At 38.7% G+C, this 17,458-nt stretch overlaps 1 protein-coding gene across 3 annotated transcripts in view; it reads left to right on the forward strand.

Moving 5' to 3' along the window:
• Positions 1-17,458, forward strand: part of kifap3a (kinesin-associated protein 3a) — a 127,026-nt gene that overhangs the window by 34,089 nt on the left and 75,479 nt on the right. For all 3 annotated transcript variants that reach the window (XR_013547799.1, XM_078407568.1, XM_078407569.1), the window contains exons 3-9: positions 5,127-5,281; positions 6,614-6,681; positions 7,288-7,429; positions 9,262-9,361; positions 11,276-11,400; positions 13,016-13,114; positions 13,750-13,928. Coding sequence is in view for 2 of the 3 variants with exons in the window: in XM_078407568.1 (XP_078263694.1) it covers positions 5,127-5,281; positions 6,614-6,681; positions 7,288-7,429; positions 9,262-9,361; positions 11,276-11,400; positions 13,016-13,114; positions 13,750-13,928 (868 nt within the window). In the remaining variant the exon portion in view is untranslated. The remainder of the gene's footprint in view (positions 1-5,126; positions 5,282-6,613; positions 6,682-7,287; positions 7,430-9,261; positions 9,362-11,275; positions 11,401-13,015; positions 13,115-13,749; positions 13,929-17,458) is intronic.

The following is a 17,458-nucleotide window of genomic DNA, read 5'->3' on the forward strand; positions in this document are numbered from 1 at the left end:
TTCTGCATCATGACTATTTGAAAATGATACCATAAGAAATTACTGAAATACAATAACTTCATACATCCATTTGCTGTCAAAATGTCAAGAATTTCCTTTATTGATATTGAAACAAACAAAAAATTTGAAATGGTTGATAAGAACATCCAACAGTGCATACAAAAATATTGTAATCACATAACATTTGTATATATGTATTGCTTTTCAATTATACTCCCAAACCCCAAGGAGGGTGGGTTGAGTTTCAATTAACTTCAAACTTCAAACTTAAATTCAAACTTGAAACATAATACAAGTGCAAAAACATACAAAACTTAACATCATTTATCGACACATTACACTGATGGGCGATCAGATAAAAATCTCAAACTCAAGTCCGCACTTGCGTCCTGGGTCTCTGTTGTGAGGGTACCCCCTGGTGTCACTGGTGCAGGTGTGGGTGTGTCAAGGCTGGAGTAGTCTGTGATTGCAGCTGAGTGCGCAGAGAAGCTACTAGACCTTGCAGGCTGTATGCCTGTGATGGTGTTGATGTAGCCTGCCACTGCTGTATCTGTGAGTATGACAGCACTGGTGGTGGCTTCAGTGGTGGTCCCATCAGTGACTGTGGCTGCAACGCAGATACATATCAATATTAAGTGAAAGGCAAATAAATCAAAACTTTTACAAGCTGTGTGTGACAAAGAATTTCAAGTCCAATTCGCAAAAAGTATTATAAAATTAGATACCTGGTGAGCCTGCTGATGTGGTCCCGTCAGTCCCCTCTGTGCCTGTCCCATCTGTTACTGTCCCATCTGCCGCAGAGTCCGCAATGCACATGAATTCATTGTGAATATTTCGTACAAAAATATAAATTTTAAGGTCAAATTATTAAAGTCAAATGTCCCCAAAATTTCACAAAAATCACTTTAAATATTTACCGCATGGGAGAAGTTATGGGCCATCGTCATGACCGATGGTGTAGTTGAACCACGCGTTCTCTGGAATCTTGAGCAGCTCATTCCTTAAGAATCCCAGGAAGGTGTCAACAGCCCTCTCATGTGTCTGGGGCTGTGTCATGGCCCGTCTGACCTCCCTGGCCTCTGTTGCCTGTTGCATGAGCTGCAACATAAATGAGTATGATATAGGTAAGTAAATTTAGAAAAAGAAAGGAGAAGATGGATGGATGGATGGATGGATGAGAAGAGTACTCTGCCAAAAATGTATCCAAAAGTACTTGTTCAGCTCCTGCTGACTTGCCTCTCTCTTCTTGCCTCTGATTTGCTGTTGTGGTGGAGCCTGCGGTGGAGCTGGCAGTGGTCCTGCTCTTGCTGTGCTGATGACTGGTGGAGGGGATGGATCCAGAGGTTCCCTCAAGTGGACCAAACTCTTCATCACTGGACATACTGGGCAATGGCTTCTTCTTGTCAAACTGGAAGAAAATAAATGTGTTTTTACAAACTTTCAAGACCATCAGGACAAGATGACAATCAAATTATCAATTTCACAATAACTATTTTGTAATAATTACCTTCTTGGTGCTCCGTCTAGTCTCAACTCGCACTATATGTGAAGTGATAAAGCCCCATTTGTCGAGGATCCACTGCTGCCTCTGGGTCAATGTTTTGCCACCAGACCCTGACTGGTTCATAATCTGAGACAACTTACCATATCTTGTCCTCTGGCTTTTAAACCACAGAGAGAGTTGGTCATCTGTAAAAAATAAATAAATAAAGACCAGTGTGAATTTCCTGCCTGCAAGAGAATGGAGACAACAGCTGCCACACAACGTGAAGTTGGTACTTACAGGTGCAGTCAGGGAACTCCTTGGCCTTGGTGTCAAGTAGTTTGTTCTTCCCGGCCTTGTTCCTGTACTCCTGTCTTATCAAACAACTGTGGGTATGATTGATACCACTCAACCAGCTCTCCTTCCTGTTTCCCGCTGAACTTATAAGGAGCCACCTTGGGTCTCCTTTCAATTGAGGGATCACCAGTCCGTGCTGGGGTGGTGGTGGGGACAATGGCCACCTCCCTGGTCTCCACCTGGGCCTCCTCCTCCTGGGTCCCCTCAGTCTCCACCTGCCTGGTGGGTGGGTATGGGGGTTGGACCCTGCCCTTGGGCTGCACCTTCCTTTTCGGTGGAGCCATGTTGCACTACTCAGTCCACAAGAAAAAAACACACAATGTCCACGCACTATAGTCGCATGATCACGAGCGTTCCCATGGAGGCGCCATAGAAACATAGAAAATAGGTGCAGGAGGAGGTCATTCGGCCCTTTGAGCCAGCACTGCCATTCATTGTGATCATGGCTGATCATCCACAATCAGTAACCTGTGCCCAACTTCTCCCCATATCCCTTGATTCCGCTAGCCCCTAGAGTTCTATCTAACTCTTAAATTCATCCAGTGATTTGGCCTCCACTGCCCTCTGTGGCAGAGAATTCCACAAATTCACAACTCTCTGGGTGAAAAAGTTATTTCTCACAGTTTTAAATGGCCTCCCATTTATTCTAAGACTGGCCCCTGGTTCTGGACTCTTAGCCATTGACGTAGCCTGGCGTAGCTAATCGCTTCAACTGTCGCCGATTGTAGCCAGCTGCCGTAGGTTGTCGTCGGTTGTTGCCGGTATGGTCGTAGCTTGTCGCAGGTATGGTCGTACATTGTCGTAGATTGGTGCCGATATAGGCGTACAGGCATTCATCAGCATCGCAACTGACTTCTGTGGACTTGGGTTTTCCTAATGCCTGTCGCAACTTGACTTCTCTTGACGCCGTTGTCGCAGGTTGATGTAGGTAGTCACCAATGGAATTCACCAAAGTCAGCACTGGCGACAACCTACATCACCTGGCGACAAGCTACGACAGCACCTACGTCAGGAGATGTCAAGCTACGCTCATCGGCGGCGAATCCACTGTCGCCGAAAGTTTTCAACATTTTGAAAATTCAGTGCTTTGGAAACTACTCTTGACCATACAGGCGACACCCCAGCAAACATGTGGCGACAGCCTAGTCGCCTATAGTCGCCTAAAAAATCGCCAACTTTGGACAGGGGTTTAACTCTTTCTCCTCTTATTCTGTTGCATGACCCGTTCTGTGCTTCCACCATTTTCTATTTTTGTTTTGGATTTCTGGCATCTGCAGTTTTCTTGATCTGATAATCAAAATATGTTTTTATTGTAGATTTAGAAATCTAAGCTCTCTCAGATATATTCTAGTTTTTTAAATATTTTGTACCGAAAGCAAAATGAGAGGCCTGCACAAAAAAATGCCGGAGGGCCAAAATATGTATTTACTTATGAAGAACTTGGATGGCAGGTTGATCATAAAAATAAAGCAGTAATTTGCAGATATAATTCAACATATTCCTTTTGAGGCTGTTTAGGAGAGGAGCTTGAAAACAGCTTATGCTGCATAAAATGTTTTTAATAATGGTAATAATGTTGCTAACAATGATGTCTTGTTGTTCCTCTTAACATACCGACAGCAGTTCTTCCTCATTGAGGATCGGGGCATGAGTCAATGGTCCTTAGAACTCATCGTGTGGAGTGCTTGGGGGCATTAATCCTACTAGGTTGGGGAGGCACAGGTTCAACAATTGGTCTGGTCCACTCCTGGGAGCATGGATAGAGTCGGCTGATTTTCCCCAAATCTCCCAGAAGAATCTTCTCTCCCCCCTCTTCCACCTTCCCAAACCCTTATTTGCCTACTCATTGATGGTTGCTGACTCATATATGCTTATGTGTATTTATTCATCCAAGTGCTCTCGGTGCCACTGCTGTTTCCCTGCCATCTCTCCCTCTCCTTTCTGGTACAGGCATATAGACAAGGTGTAAAAATAGCAGAAGAGAGTCATTGTACGCATGGCTCCAAGTACTAATGAACCATCAGAAAGTTATTGATTGATTGAAAAATACAGCATGGAAACAGGCCCTATGGTCCACTGAGTCCCCACCAACCATCAATCACCTGTTCATACTAGTTCTATGTTTTCATTCGCTCCCTATGCATTAGGGGCAATTGACAGAGTGCAATTAACCGACAAACCTGCACATAGTTTGGGAGGGAACCGGAACACCTGGAGGAAACCTACATGGTCACATGTAGAGAACGTGCAAACTCCACACAGACAGCACCCAGAGTCAGGAGCGAACCCGAATCTCTGGCACAGTGAGGCAGCAGCTGCGCAACTGTGCTGCATGAGAGTGTAATTTTGTGGAAGCCTCAATTTCTCCAAAGTTCTAGTTTACTTAGCACTTACATGCTGATATCATCAAATGTTGTTTTATTCAGGAAAAAATTGGAAATAAATACACTGTAATATTCTGCAAATATTTTTCGGGTGATTAAATGAATCAGGGTGGGTGGTACTGAAATGTTAAATTAGTCACGGAAGAAGAAATGAGAAAATGGTCAGATTGAAAGAGAAAAGGGGAAAGACAACAATTTGACTTTAAAATGTTCCCGAAAATGTTAAAATCTGAACCAAAGGAATGGACACTTTTAATGTCATTTTCAGTTTTAAAAAGATGGATCAGCAGTCAGTGACACTGAGCACATCATTATTGTTTATTGGACAAAATATATTGCCGAAAAAACCCAAAGAGAAGGGCAGATTCACAAAGCTAGCGGTGAAACATGGAATTTTAGATTTATGTATTTAACAACATTTCTGCTTTTGGGCGGCACGGTAGCGCAGCGGTAGAGTTGCTGCTTTACAGCGAATGCAGCGCCGGAGACTCAGGTTCGATCCTGACTACGGGTGCTGCACTGTAAGGAGTTTGTACGTTCTTCCCGTGACCTGCGTGGGTTTTCTCCGAGATCTTCGGTTTCCTCCCACACTCCAAAGACGTACAGGTATGTAGGTTAATTGGCTGGGTAAATGTAAAAATTGTCCCTAGTGGGTGTAGGATAGCGTTAATGTGCGGGGATCGCTGGGCGGCACGGACTTGATGGGCCGAAAAGGCCTGTTTCCGGCTGTATATATATATGATATGATATGATATGATACATCTATAGTTACTGTATCATTTATCCATAAGTAATAGTTCATGCCATTGACTTGTATTTTATCATCAAATTATGGTACAATTTTGTGCAAGTACTCAGAATATTGATTATTGACAAGATAATAAGATCATTATTATTTTCAGCATTCGCCTGAAAAGCTTGAATGCTAACACTGACATCGCATCCCTGGCACGCAAAGTGGTAGAAGAATGCAAGCTCATTCATCCGTGCAAACTAGCAGAGGTTGAGCAGCTAATCTATTACCTTCAGAACCGCAGGGAAAGCCCTCCAGGAAGAGGTAGCAATTTACTTTTGGAGCTTCTTACAATTTGTCTCCCTGTTACTTAATAAATAATCAGCACTAATATTTCTTAGTGGTTAAATGTACAAACTTGCAGTATTTTCATCTCTTTAACTGACACTGAAACTCAGCAAAAAAAAAACTGGGTAGAACGCATACAAACTATTACCACTGTGTACATGTAGAAGTGTTTCCTAGCATTGAAAGGCCTGGCTGTAATCTCGAGCCCATGACTCCTCAACCACCAGAAATTGTGCATTATGCTATCGGTTTCCCTGGTTATCTTGAGAGTCAGAGTTGAATTATCCTCTAAATTTCAGTAAACATGGCCCCAGTCTCTTTAATTTCTCCTTAAAATCAAATGTTTTCTTTTCTCCTGTTTCCCTTTGAAGGATGGTCATATCCTTCCCATGTGCAGGAAAGTACTGCAGATGCTGGTTTAAATCGAAGATAGACACAAAATGCTGGAGTAACTCAGCTGGACAGGCAGCATCTCTGGAGAGAAAGAATGGGTGACGTTTCGGGTCGAGACCCTTCTTCCTATGTTCTAGTGCCCAGATTAATTTTCTGTGCTCCAAGAGTGTTTTGATCATTAGCTGTACTCTAATAGTTCTGTAGTTCTAAGTGTACTTTTTTTATTACTGAAGTAGGCCTTCTATGTTTGGCCTTCATGATTATTGTTTTTTCATGAAACCTGCTCATGAAAATTAATTGACCAACAATATACATTCACCCCTTGATGTCTTCGGACCTTCATTGGTCCTAGAATATTGTCATTTAGAAAATAATCTTTGTTTCTTTCCCTATTGTACAAAATGTTTCGACCTCTCATTTATCTCCATTGAAAGTTCCATGTGCAGCAGAAACAAACCCATTCTGTGGAAAACTTTCCATTGGTATCATAAAAATTTGTTATGTTCTTAAGAAATATCTGGCTCATTTGTACATTCCTTACTATTCATATTGAAATAATAATTATTCATAATTTAGAAGATTAAATAACCTGACAAAGTGCATATTCTCTAGTAATCCTTAAAATAAAATCATAAATGAACCCCACCAAATAATTGGTGATATTCCCTTTGTCGTTCTTATCCTTACCCCCATGTTTTCCTGTTGCCGAGAACTGAACTTGTTTTCTCCTTTTCCCTGTTGTGAGGAAAGGGCCTCGGCCTGAAATATAAGCTTTTTTTCCCCACAAATGTCTGACGTGCTGACTGTTTCCAGCATTTCATATTTTCTTTTAAGCAAAGTGTTGCCTGCTCTTATGGATTGAACCATTGCAAATATTTGTTTGTGGCATAAAATATGTACTCTTGTCCTTTTCAGAAAAACAAGAAAAACAAGAAAAAAAGGTTGGCAAGCTGAAAGACCCACCTCCTTTTGAAGGAATGGAAGTAAGTTACAAAAGTAAATTGAACTTGAAACTGAAAATATTGTGGTGGGGCATTTTTTGTAGTTTTAATGTAAATTAAAGATGTCAAATAATTATTAAAAATATTTAGTAATATTGATTGATGCCAAGTGATTATGTAGTGAATCTGATTCTAATTTAAAATGAGAACTGACTAAAAACAAAGTGCTCAGCCAGCACCTGAGGGAAACACGAAGATATAGTTTCTAATTCAACTGTGATTGTGATCTTGGAGTTCTTCATGTAAAGTATGAGACAACAGATAATGAATTAAATCTTGCAACAATTATAATTAGCAATCAATTTCCTGATTTCAAATGTCAGGATTATGAATTACTAATATTTAATTGTAATTTGTGTTAGCAAGTTTAACATAAACCAGCATGAGGGAAAACATTTTTTTGATGAATTGTGGTAGCATGCATTCTTTAAAACACATGAGAAAATGGCGTTATGGAAAATAATTTCTTACTAACTCATGCATGCCCTCAATTATTGGGGAATATTTTTTTAGTTGGGACAATGCATTGATGGTAACATATGGTGTAAGAAGTGCCTGATTATTCTACATATATTTTACTTCCCACAGATTGATGAAATAGCAAATATTAATGATATAGAAGATTACATAGAATTGTTGTATGAGGATATAACTGACAAAGTTCGAGGTTCAGCACTCATTCTTCAGTTGGCTCGCAATCCTGATAATTTGGAAGAATTGCTACAGAATGGTAAACTAATCTTCATAATTGAAAATCAATGGTGGCCTGCTTTCAACATCTGCATTATACTTTCTGCATGACTTCCCTATACCTACAGTGCCCTCCATAATGTTTGGGATGAAGATCCATCATTTATTTATTAGTCTCTGTACTCCACAATTTGAGATTTGTAATAGAAAAAAATCACATGTGGTTAAAGTGCACATTGTCAGATTTTAATAAAGGCCACTTTTACACACTGGTTTCATCATGTAGAAATTACAACGGTGTTTATACATAGTCCCCCCATTTCAAGGCATCATAATGTTTGGGACACATGGCTTCCCGGGTGTTTGTAATTGCTCAGGTGTGTTTAATTGCCTCCTTAATGCAGGTGCAAGAGAGCTCTCAGCACCTAGTCTTTCCTCCAGTCTTTCCATCAACTTTGGAAACTTTTATTGCTGTTTATCAACACGAGGACCAAAGTTGTGCCAATGAAAGTCAAAAAGCCATTATGAGACTGAGAAACAAGAATAAAACTGTTAGAGACATCAGCCAAACCTTAGGTTTACCAAAATGAACTGTTTGGAACATCATTAAGAAGAAAGAGTGTTTTTTAATCAACTGCTGATGGTAGTAGCATAATGAGTTCTGGTGTATAGGCACATCCTATCTGCTCAAGTTCAAACAAATGCCTCAAAACTCATTGGCCGGCGGTTCATTCTACAGCAAGACAATGATCCCAAACATACTGCTAAAGCAACAAAGGAGTTTTTCAAAGCTAAAAAATGGTCAATTCTTGAGTGGCCAAGTCAATCACCTGATCTGAACCCAATTGAGCATGCCTTTTATATGCTGAAGAGAAAACTGAAGGGGACTAGCCCCCAAAACAAGTATAAACTAAAGATAGCTATAATACAGGCCTGGCAGAGCATCACCAGAGAAAACACCCAGCAACTGATGATGTCCATGAACCGCAGACTTCAAGCAGTCATTACATGCAAAGGATCTGCAACAAAATACTAAACATAATTACTTTCATTTACATGACATTGCTGTGTCCCAAATATTATGGTGCTCTGAAATGGGGGGACTATGTATAAACACTGCTGTAATTTCTACTTGGTGAAACCAAAATGTATAAAAATGGCCTTTATTAAAACCTGATAATGTGCACTTCAACCACATGTGATTTTTTTGTATTACAAATCTCAAATTGTCGAGTGCAGAGGCAAATAAATAAATGATGGGTCTTTGTCCTAAACATTATGGAGGGCACTGTATATCATTGTTGGAAAAGCTTCATCAGTCTCACTCCAAGTTCTTTCAGTCATTATTGTGTATTCATTTCATATTCAATAGGCATTATTTTTCTTCAACTCCACGGAAAAATTATTGAGAAATTTTGCATTTCCATTCGCTCAGAACCAAAGCAGAATAATAAACTCCAAGAAGAAGAAGTCTGAAGAAGGGTCTCGACCCGAAACGTCACCCATTCCTTCTCTCCCGAAATGCTGCCTGACCTGTTGAGTTACTCCAGCATTTTGTGAATAAATCGATTTGTATCAGCATCTGCAGTTATTTTCTTATAATAAACTCCGAGTCTTTCTACCATTCTGTTATATCATGGCTAATCGGTACCTCGCCATTATTTAGCCATCCTTGATCTAAGACAATATAATCACCTCATAATCACCCCACATTATTATTAAACATATATTTTTGTACCTTTGGTTCCCTGAACTGACATGAATTAATTAATATTGAATTGCATTTGCCACTATTGACACAATTTGACCTATGTTTCAAATAATTATTTGGACAATTTAGCTATTTTAAAATGGCTATATATCTATTTTCAGAGACTGCATTGGGAGCATTGGCTCGAGTGTTGAGAGAGGATTGGAAGCAAAGTGTGGAGCTTGCAACCAACATTATTTACATATTTTTCTGTTTCTCAAGGTAAGACTACATATGAATATGTTAGAGTATCTATTGTGAGCTGTTTGCATTTTAAATGCCTATTATTACTATCTTGCATTAAATATTGCTCCTAAACGTTCTAAATTTTGTGTATAAATGCCTCAAAAGATAAAAACGTTTCAATTTTAAAATCCTAGAAATTGCTGAGAATTAGACTTGGAAGTCATGCTTACTATCATTTTTGATGTTCATTTGACACAATATCTCTGAAACTGACAGTTCATATTTCTATTGCCATCATCTTCAATAAGTTCTTTAAGTTATCACAATCTAGGGGCCATAGAGCATTTCCTTAATGTCCTTAATCTTCTTGAGCACTTTCAATTCCTTGGCCCCTGTTGCCTTGTCTTTACCATTGATGTGCAGTCCCTTTACCCCTCATTCCCCACCAGGTGTAGCCATGGGCACTTGCATAGGCCCAATTTTGTCTGCCTTTTTGTTGCTTACATCGAACGGTCCTTGTTTCAAACATACACTGGTATCATCCTCCAACTCTTTCTTTGCAGCATTGGGGCTGCCTTTTGGACCCCTTGTAGAACTCAATGATTTAATTAACTTTACTACTAATCTCCACCTGCCCTCAAATTCACGTTGCCTATCCCTGACACCTCTTTCCCCTTTCTTGACCTCTCTGCTTTCATTAAAGGAGACAGACCTTCGACTGATGCCTACTATAAACCACAGACTCTTACAGTTATCTGGACTACATCTTCTCCCCCCTTGCCTTTTGCAAAGCAGCTATCCCCTAATCTCAATTTCTCTGTCTCCCTCGCACCTGCTCCCAAGATGAAGTTTTCCTCTAGGACATCAGAGCCCTTCCCTTTCTTTAGTAAACGTGGTTTTCCCCTCTGTTGTCAGAGATGAATCCCTTACTCGCATCTCCTCAGTATCCCGTAGGTCAGCTCTTACACATTCCTTCGTCCAGACGGAACAAAGGTTTCAAAGGTCTTTTATTTTCACGTGTACCAATTAAAGTATAATGATATTTGAATTACCATACAGCCATACTAAAAAAAACAACAAGACACACAACCACATAAAAGTTAACATAAACATCCACCACAGCAGATTCCCCACATTCCTCACTGTGATGGAAGGCAATAAAGTCCAATCTTCTTCCTCCTTATTCTCTCGCGGTCGGGGCAGTCGAACCATCTGCAGTCGAGGTGGTCGTAGCCCCCGCATCGGGGCAGTCGAAGCTCCCACGTCGGGGCAGTCGAAGTTCCCACGTCAGGGCGGTCGAAGCTCCTGCAGCTTGGAGCTCCTGAAGTCGGTCACTAACCAGGGACCGCGAGCTCCACGATGTTAAGTCCGCAGGCTCCCGCGATTGGAGCTTCGAGGTCCATCCCTGGCAAAGGGATCTTGAGCTCCGCAATGTTAAAGTCCGCAGGCCCTACAGTTGGAGCTTCCGAAATCTGTCTCCAGCAGAGGCCGTCAACTCCTCGATGTTAGGCCGCAGTGCAGACGGAGTTACAATACGGAAAAAAAATCGCAACTCCGTCGAGATAAGAGATTTTAAAAAAGAGTTTCCCTCAACTCTCACTCCCCACATAAAACAAGCAAAAGAACACTAAAACATTCATTTAACACATACTATAAGACACCAAAGAAGGAAGGGACAGACAGACTGTTGGCGAGGTAGACATTGCTGCCGCAACCTGGAGAACAAGGGTAGAGTTCCCCTGGTCCTTGCTGGAGGTATGAGACAGCAATGATGCCTGCAGGTTGATGGTGCCACTGGACTTCAATAGATTGTCAGTGTTTTAAATTACTTTGTTTCACAACCTTTTCGCTTTCATAATCCTGTAATGTATATTTTATATTGATGTTTTTATGGCATTGCAATATAATGCTAGTATTTGTATCAAACTGAATCTGTCCTTGTTTTTGCAGTTTTTCTCAATTTCACGGGCTAATCACTCACTATAAAATTGGTGCTCTCTGCATGAACATTATTGACCATGAACTGAAGAGACATGACCTATGGCAAGAAGAACTTGACAAAAAGAAGAAAGTAGATATCCTTTCTCATTGTACCAAAATCTAACCACACCAAAATACTAATGTTTGAGTCCGTTTACTTGAAGTTTTGCAAATAATTGCCATTGACGCACTGTTGACAACCAATAATGGTTTTCTCCATTTCGTAATACAGTTCTGTGAATTATGAAGATAGAGTGAATTTCATAAAGGAGCAAACAAAACAAGAAAAATGTGAAATGTAAAAAATAATTTTACTTTTAACTCTTTGGGAATTAACCAGTTTAAAAAAAAATCTAGTTATTTCATGTGTAAAATAGCACTGCTCAGTGGCAGATAATTCTATAAGTAAATTAGAGTTACTAAATATGCTTAATTGTTTAATGTTTCACCTGCCAAAAAACTGGCACTACTATATATATTGGCAACTATATCACCTTCCACTTTTCACGGTTGATTGGGCTGTACTTACGGTGTCGTTTCATGGAGCTTGATATTATCATTTAAGCTGGGGAAATTTCTATCTGTTACATGTCCAAGATGAAATTGGCTGAAATTGGTTATAATTGTTGAGCTTGCCAATGTGCATTCAATGTCCATTGGCTACTGTCATCGTTACTCTAGCAAAAAAAACTGTTTCTGTAAGAACTTCTCACTCAGTTACATCAATATACCACCTTGGCTGCAAATATATCCCAGTAGACTACTGCTAATTAAGGGAAATAATAGATCCACAAATAAAACAACTTGTGTTGGACAAGCCACCAAAGTAGTGAGAATTGACAACTTTCAATAAAGTAACAGAAATTGTAGAAATAGAGTCCGAAGAATGAACCTGACCTGAAACGCCACCTATCCATGTGCTCCGGAGATGCTGCCTGACCTGCTGAATTACTCAAGCACTTTGTCTTTTTTTTAATCAGGAATTGTAGGAATGATACTCTAGGTTCTCAAAGGTATCTAACATTTGCATAGCCCTAATGGGAATATAATACTAAAGATCACATTCGGAAAACACCAATCTTGGCAGCATGCAGGCTGGAGGAAGGTTAGTTCAAAGGAAGGATTTGAACAAGTGGGAAGATTTCAAATTGTTGCTTGTCCAAGTCAGTGAGCATGGGTCAATGGATAAATGTAACATTGTAAATAAGAATAAATGTTCCCAAGTTTTAGATGACAAGATTATAACAGTGGCAAAGAGGGAAGGTGCTGTAGAAAACATTTGGAGAGTCATGATCAGAATTAACAAAGGAATAGATGAAGGTTTCAGCAACAAGTGAGTGAGTAAAGAGTGGAAATGTATGATATGGAGATGGAAGCAAGCAGTATTGGCAAATGGAGAACACATTTGTCTGGCAAATTGGAGCCTGGGGGGTTTTGTACAGTGTTGTAGTTCATCCGCAGCCAGAGGCGATCATTTGTCCATTGTAAAACTATGGCAATGCTTCTATTCAAAGTAATTCAATAATGTTTTCTAGCAACGTATAAAATTAGATTCTTGGTTTCTTTGATGAAAGTGTTTATATTGAAAATTCATCATATTATGAGATCTTTCCTAAAAGAAGCTGGCAGCCTTTTTAAAAAATTTAATGAGCAGTTTCTCACAAATAAGGAATCAACTTTTCAATGAATGTACCTTAACTTCAGACTTACTTGAAGATGATGCTGATAACCAAGTCCTGAAAAAGGATTATGAGAAAACATACAAGAAATATCAGGGACTAGTTATCAAGCAGGAGCAACTGTTGAGAGGTAGAGTGCTATTTTATTCTACAATAGAAAAAATAAAAATATCTCATTATGATGAAGGAATTTTTGATAATCAGTCAAGCGTTTCTTAATTTGCCATTTGCCATTAATGTCCTTAATATTCTTAAACACTTCAATGACTTTCAATTCCTAGGCCCCCATTGCTTTATTTCACCATTACTCCTTTACCCCTCATCCCCACCAGGGCCATTAATAATTCCCTTATTAATGGTTCTTGATGTACTCTGCCAGCATGAGCTAATAGAGATTGAAGACAAAGGTTATTGTGTGGGGGCGGGATGGGTGGAGAAACTTTTCTTAATCCTATTTGCAGGAAGAACTTTGAATAATTCTAATGTAAGCAATTGAAAATATTTTCTGCTGTATTGAGCCTGAAGATAAATAGCATTTAATGTTACTTTGGGAGAATACCTATCTAACATAACTTTGGGAGAGTTTAAACATATTCAATGTTCATGATTTTGTTTCGTATGTTTTCATATTTTTATTTGTGTTTGCATGCAAGTATAGTTCTGTTCATGTCCCTTATTTACGCCTGAATTATATATCATAACACAGAACCACTAAGCATTTTTGTGCAAATTTTAGGCACTAATTTTTCTTATGGTCTTTACTAGTTGCTTATTATCTTCTGTTGAATTTGGCGGAAGACACAAGGACTGAACTCAAAATGAGGAACAAGAATATTGTCCACATGCTTGTGAAATCACTTGATCGAGAAAACTTTGAGTTGCTGATCCTAGTGATGTCCTTCTTAAAAAAACTTAGCGTATTTGTAGAGAACAAAAATGATATGGTACGTGAGCTATGTTTCTGTTCATGTTTATGTATATCGACTAAATAATTAAGAGAAATATTGGGATCACGATACATCATTACTTTGAAGTTGGAATTTTGAAATATTTTTGGAAGATTGAGAATTTGAAAACCAGATGAATAATGGTATTCAGCGTGAGAATCATCTTTTGAGCAATTTGGAATGGACAAAAACTGTTCACCTTTTTAGTGACATCTCATGGATCTCGGAGAATCCAGCCCTGAAGCCAAATGAGTTTGCACTCACTTTCATGCACCTATTTACAATAATCCTACACTAAACACAACTAAAGTGAGAATGACATGGTCTGATACTAAATGTGTCCTCTATCTTCTCATGCCAAAACCTTTTCTTAGATCAGGATGTGACTAACTGTAGTTAAGTAAAAATAGTCCAAGTTTTAAAATAAAATATTGGCCAAGTGTTTTAGTGTATGCTTTTTTCCCATATGCTTTCATAACTGTTTTATGAGCTTGATCAGCCATTTTCAAATATTTATGATTATATCCTTGGGTCTCTCTGCTTCCCAAAATAGTACTGATTAGTTTTTAATTTGTTCAACATTTGGATTACATTAGCAAACAGGATTTTACAAATTCATATAACAGGATTGTGCAGGATTAACGAATCTTAAAACCAAGTAAAATGTATTATGCTGTGTGAGACTTTAACAGATTTGTAAGTGTTCATTTGACAAATTAAACTTTAGACCATGCAGAGCAGAAAAATACAAAGAAATATTGGCAAGTAACATTAGTGAAAACATGAGCCTTGAAAACAATTTATGAAAAGTAAAGAGTAAATGTTTCATTGTTCAACCAGAGTAATCATGACCAATGCAAAAATAAATCACATTGTATTTTTAAAAGTTAGTTAAAGCTTTGAGTGTTTTGGCATGCTTTTGTGTTTTGTACTCGTTGAGGGTGTAGAGTTGTAGATGCTGTTTAACCGTATGATTTGATCGTAGAATTTTTTTATTAAGCAGCTAACCTATCTATTTTATTGTTTTTATATAAAGACTGAAGATGTATTTATTTTTTGCCTTTTTCACTTTTATAAATGCTGCTACATTGCCTAGCTTGATTATGCAGGCAATTTAAAATTCTGGAACTATTTGATATTCCATTCTATTTAATATGATTAGGCTAATTTAAGTGATCAGATGGTCATACTATCCTACGCACACTAATGGCGATTTACATTTATATCAAACCAATTAGCCTACAAAGCTGTACGTCTTTGGAATGTGGGAGGAATCCAGAGCTTCCCGGAGAAAACCCACGCAGGTCATGGGGAGAATGTATAAACTACCTACAGACAGCACCCGTAGTCAGGATCGAACCCAGTCTCTGGTGCTGTAAGGCAGCAACTCTACCATTGCGCCACTGTGCTGCCCCAATTGCTAGGGAACAGAGAGGCAGTAAAGAATCAACCATATTAGTAAGTTGGAGTTACATGTAGGCCACACCAGATAAGGTAAATTTCCACCCCAAAGCAGATTGGTAAACCATAAGCATTGGTACTAAAGCCTGGTACTGTTCTGGTTACTATTTGCTGAGATTAGTTTTTTATTTTAACCTACTCAGCCAATAGAATTCAAGTCATGTCTCTGGATTAGTGAGTCAGAGGTCAGGCAGCAGTTCAGTTACTTAAAAATAACATCCAAATGTTACACCCAGTGTAATTTGTTTTCTCAATCTCATAATGTTTATATTAATCTGTGGCTGTTAAAATCCTTAAGTACCTCATTTGGTGAGATCCCTGTGATTGTGCCTAAAATATGCTAGATTTTGTTTGTGCTATTTGTTTGTGAACCAAGTGGAATTCTAGTAGCCGAAATGTGTAAGAAGGAACTGCAGATGCTGATTTAAACCGAAGAGAGGCACAAAAAGCTGGAGTAACTCAGTGGGATAGGCAGCATCTCGAGAGAAGGAATGGGTGACATTTCGGGTCGACCTGAAACATCACCCATTCCTTCTCTCCAGAGATGCTGCCTGTCCCGCTGAGTTACTCCAGCTATTTGTGTCTATCTTCGGAATTCTGGTAGCAATTTGCTCTGGTAGACATTCGAAAGGCGTGTGTGGCTAGCTTGCTTACTTTTACCCAGTGAAATGGTGAAACCAATTGAAGTCCATTTACTTTTCGTTGGAGCAGTTGCTTAACAAAACTCAGATAATCAAATCTAGGACTTTCCTGGTCTATAAATTATGTGGATCAGTGCTGCCATTGTATTCTCCGTTGTGCTGTTGAGCAAATGAAACTGGAACTGTTCTTCAAAGTGTATTGTGCTAAAGCTCCACATGCATTTTTAGCACTTGGATAGAGTTACATCTAAAAGGTCTCACTCCATCTAAATTACTGATTTTATTCTGCGTATTATATCATTTTTGAATTTTAAATAAACATTTATGTGATGTTTTGGATAGGGGTTTAGAGGAAAATATCATGTTAATGTAACTCATAAATTTTCTAGACTTTTCATACTTTTCATACTTGCTAATCAGCTTTGGAAGTCTTTGAAAAGTCACACCTGGAAGTAATCCGATGTGAGTAACAGAGGCATTCATCAAAGCTGCAACATGAACAGTTGTTTCAAATCCTGCTACCTTTCCGAATGCAGTTTTGTTTAGTATTGAATAATGGTGCCATTCTTACATAAATGAATAATTGTTGGGAATATTAGTAAGGCAATTGTCTGCCACAAAACATGACTTTAATAGTCTGCTCAGAAATCCTGATATTTTTCCATTTCATTTTTAACCATCAAGAAAACTTCATAGGTTGGTTTTCTACGAATTTGTAATGAAATAAAATAGCTCATTTATAGTTTTTTTACTGTACGCTAATTAATGGCCTGGTAGAATTAGTAATGCTTGACCGTACATTAGTCAAATAAAACCTGTGCCAGGTAAAAGTTCGGGATGAGAAATTTCCATTCAGTGTTGTATCTGGTTTAATTTCATACCACTGAGAACTGAAATTGCAAATTTCAATTATATCTTGAATGGTGCATGTGAACCAAAATACCGTTAACTTAAATGCCGTTTCCCTATTAAAATTTGTAAGCTTTATCATTAAAAGCACATTACAAATAATTGATTGTTATCCAACTTGTTTTCCTGGAGGTACTAAAATTTTAAAGTTGGTATGGGATTACATACAACTGTCTGAAGACTTTAAATGTTTTATAATGATGTGCTAAATCTTAACCTTGTTGTAATTAAATCCATCTTTCCTTAAATGGGTTTTGTCATTATCCTAATGCTTGTGCATCAAGAAAAACCTATAAAGACATTAAGCACTGTTTAGTGATGAAAATGAGTTACAGAAAAGCGATTTGGACATGCAGATGTTTCACGTTAAGAGCCAGATGAGGTGTACATGGACCTCCATATGTGCGGTGTCCTCACAAGTTCTTGATTTCTTTTTCATCTCACCTGTGTACACGTGGAATGAATTTGCTGAAAGTGGGCAACTCACCAAAACTCTTTTAATTAGATCATATATAA

This window comes from Rhinoraja longicauda, chromosome 11 (genome assembly GCF_053455715.1).
Source record: "Rhinoraja longicauda isolate Sanriku21f chromosome 11, sRhiLon1.1, whole genome shotgun sequence".
NCBI classification, from domain to species: Eukaryota; Metazoa; Chordata; class Chondrichthyes; order Rajiformes; family Arhynchobatidae; genus Rhinoraja; species Rhinoraja longicauda.